Source organism: Simochromis diagramma, unplaced genomic scaffold, assembly GCF_900408965.1.
Source record: "Simochromis diagramma unplaced genomic scaffold, fSimDia1.1 OVJJ01000251.1, whole genome shotgun sequence".
Lineage (NCBI taxonomy): Eukaryota > Metazoa > Chordata > Actinopteri > Cichliformes > Cichlidae > Simochromis > Simochromis diagramma.
Window position 1 is genome coordinate 95,050 of NW_024387463.1, and position 2,773 is coordinate 97,822.

General features: G+C 38.6%; 1 protein-coding gene across 1 annotated transcript; it reads right to left on the reverse strand.

Annotated features, from left to right (window-relative positions):
• Window positions 1–257: 257 nt before the first annotated feature.
• gtf2h4 (general transcription factor IIH, polypeptide 4) lies at window positions 258–2,312 on the reverse strand. Its single transcript, XM_040014517.1, has 4 exons — window positions 2,273–2,312; window positions 2,096–2,174; window positions 1,263–1,324; window positions 258–846 (listed from the first exon to the last, which is right to left on the reverse strand). The coding sequence occupies exons 1-4, from the start codon at window positions 2,282–2,284 to the stop codon at window positions 736–738; spliced, it is 264 nt and encodes an 87-aa protein (XP_039870451.1). The 5' UTR covers window positions 2,285–2,312; the 3' UTR covers window positions 258–735.
• Between the last annotated feature and the right edge of the window lie 461 nt (window positions 2,313–2,773).

Genomic DNA, 2,773 nt, shown 5'->3' on the forward strand with positions numbered 1-2,773 from the left:
CCTGGTCCATGGCCTGGTCTAGCAAAATTCTAGTTAATCCTATCTGCTACTTCAAACTGGGAGCTACCACTAAAGTAATCTACTATATTTTACTGAATATGGATGAGTACTTCAAACAGCAATTACTTTAAAGACACCATACTGTCCCGGTTAGACTTCCACAGTCACAAAAAAAGCTGCTCTAGTGGCAATATCAACATAAAGATAAGTGTCTGTTGTTTCAAGCAGGTATTATGTGAAGTTAATTCAAAACATTATTGTGAAAATATAATTCAACAACTTTTATTCTGAACTCAAAAATATAAGAAGCCACAATCCTTATCCAGTGTGTACAGGGTGTCTTTGAGCCATGCACTTAGTTTTCAGGTCACAACACCAAACAGATCAATTAAAGTTGGCTTCTTACAAATTAATCTTCTGAGTTTGGTTCCATTATTGCTGTCAGCTTTTTTACTGTAACTCCACCAGTTATACGATTATTTACAGTGGATGTTCCACAGTACTTTGTAGTACTTAGAGTCCAAAGGGTGTCTTCGAGAACTCAGTAATCAAAACCTGATTCTGAGTATAGGATACACACAGCTACTCAAAAAGGAAAGCATGAGCAGAAACTGTTCAGTTTAATACTCAGATGCTAGCATGTTATAAAAAATACAAAGTCATCTTCACTTTCCTATCGTACTAACAACGGTGATGTAGTGGAAAGCAAGAAAAGCCACATTTCTCCTCCTCCGTTTACGTGTGAGATCGCTGACGTTTCCAGAACCTCTTGACCTCGCTGTGTCCCTGTGGTGTCACCACCATCACTCTGTGGGCCACATCCTGCCACACCAGACAGCCCAGGCCCTGCACCAGAACACCTTTGTTAGACACCAGCAGGCTACAAAGACAGTCTTGGCATTTGATGAACAGAAAAGTCATTAAAAAGATGTCCATCTGCTGTAACTACAACACGTCGATCGCATGGAATTATATGAATACATACAGTGAAAATATGGCACAACGTCACTGGCTCTTGTGCTGTAACACCAATACAGGAGTTATGTTTAAGAAAATTTGTACTATTACAACTTGTTACGTTTTGTTGTACACCAGGACGTGCCATTATGAAGACATTATGAGCGTCTTGGAGCAGCAGGTACAAGCAATGCTGGAGACCTCAAAATCAAAGCAGCATATCCTAACTGACTAAGGATCCTTAAAAACATTACACAGTATATTAATCTGTTATGATTCTGGTATTAATATAAAAACCAACCAACCTGAGCTCTGTCTCTCAGAACCTCAAAGTCAGCCTGGGAGAGGAACTGGTTATAGAGCACGCCTGAAGGACGGACACACACACACACACACACACACACACACACACACACACACACACACACACACACACACACACACACACACACACACATCAGTTCTCTTCCTCTCTATCATAGTGTAGAGTTCATGCAATGAGAGTTACAGCTCAGCTATTTTGAAAGGTCTCTGTGAGCAGTGAGTCCAGCGTCACCAGGAAGAACCAAATGATGGTTCACAGACATTACATAGAGCGCCAAGGAACCACTCACTGATAAAAGTACATGTACACAGTCTGCTGTTTATTGCCACTTCATTAGATACACCTGTTACTTGTTAAGGCATATGACTAATCACTGAATCACATGGCTGCGACACAATGCATTTAGGCAACTAGGCATCATCAAGATGACCTGCTGAAGTGTGAACTGGGCATCATCAGAAAGAAGAAGAAGAAGAAAGAACAGTGGATTAAAATAGCCTGACTTTTGGGATTGTCCTACACAAGCAATCTCATTTACAAAGAGCAGTCCAAAAAGGAGGAAACATTGAGTGAGCGACAGTTTGCAGGGAGATGTTTCACATCTAACAGGGAGGGCGGGTATTTTTCACCTTTACCACAAACTGAAAACAATATGTGAGAGCAGCAGACTACTTGTTAGCATGGCACGATTACTGATGCACGCCTGTAATTAGCACAGTGGATATGTACATTACAACAAATTTATGAAGACAAGAAATAAACAAGTAGTGTTAAGTGTTGTTTTGAACACACACACTTGATAAACATGCTCACCCTCTGTGAACTGCAGGCGATCTCTCTCCAGCTCCCACAGTCTGATCTGGTCTGTTATAGTTGGAGGCAGCACCGGGGTCTAAAAGCACAACAGAGGATGAGGATACTTTGCAGAGCGATTAACCTGTTCATTATTCATTTTACTAGACTGAACTGCAAAAAGAATCAATGCTGTACCCGAGTGAGCATGACAGGGTGAGCTCTGGTCCGAAATGAAGGAGAAAAATGTTTTGTTGGTCATTCATTTTGTCATGACATCACTTTGATTAGTTGAGTATCTGAGGCTGAGACCACGGGACTGTAAAAATGATTGTTGGGCTTCATTTCTGTGCTGAACAGTCATTTAAGATGTTTAGTAAATAACAATTAGTTAGTTGTTCATGAGAACGAAAGTCATCTCACTGTGGTAATGTAAATATAATATGGCCAAATTATAGTATTGTCAGATTATTATGAGAATAATATATATATCTATATCTATATATACTAATATATGTGTATATCAATATATATATACACACACACGTGTATATATATATATATATATATATAATATAATGATATATATAGACACACATGTATTATAATATACATATATAACATAGTATATACAGGATATGTATGTGTATATATACATACATATAGTATGTGTATATATACATACATATATGTAGGTGT

Excerpts from the sequence above, each read along its gene's own strand:
- gtf2h4 (XM_040014517.1), bottom strand. Across the intron at positions 1,325-2,095 it reads TCGCCTGCAGTTCACAGAGG|GCGTGCTCTATAACCAGTTC; the intron begins GTGAGCATGTTT and ends TCCGTCCTTCAG. Across the intron at positions 847-1,262 it reads TTCTGAGAGACAGAGCTCAG|GGCCTGGGCTGTCTGGTGTG; the intron begins GTTGGTTGGTTT and ends GTTCTGGTGCAG.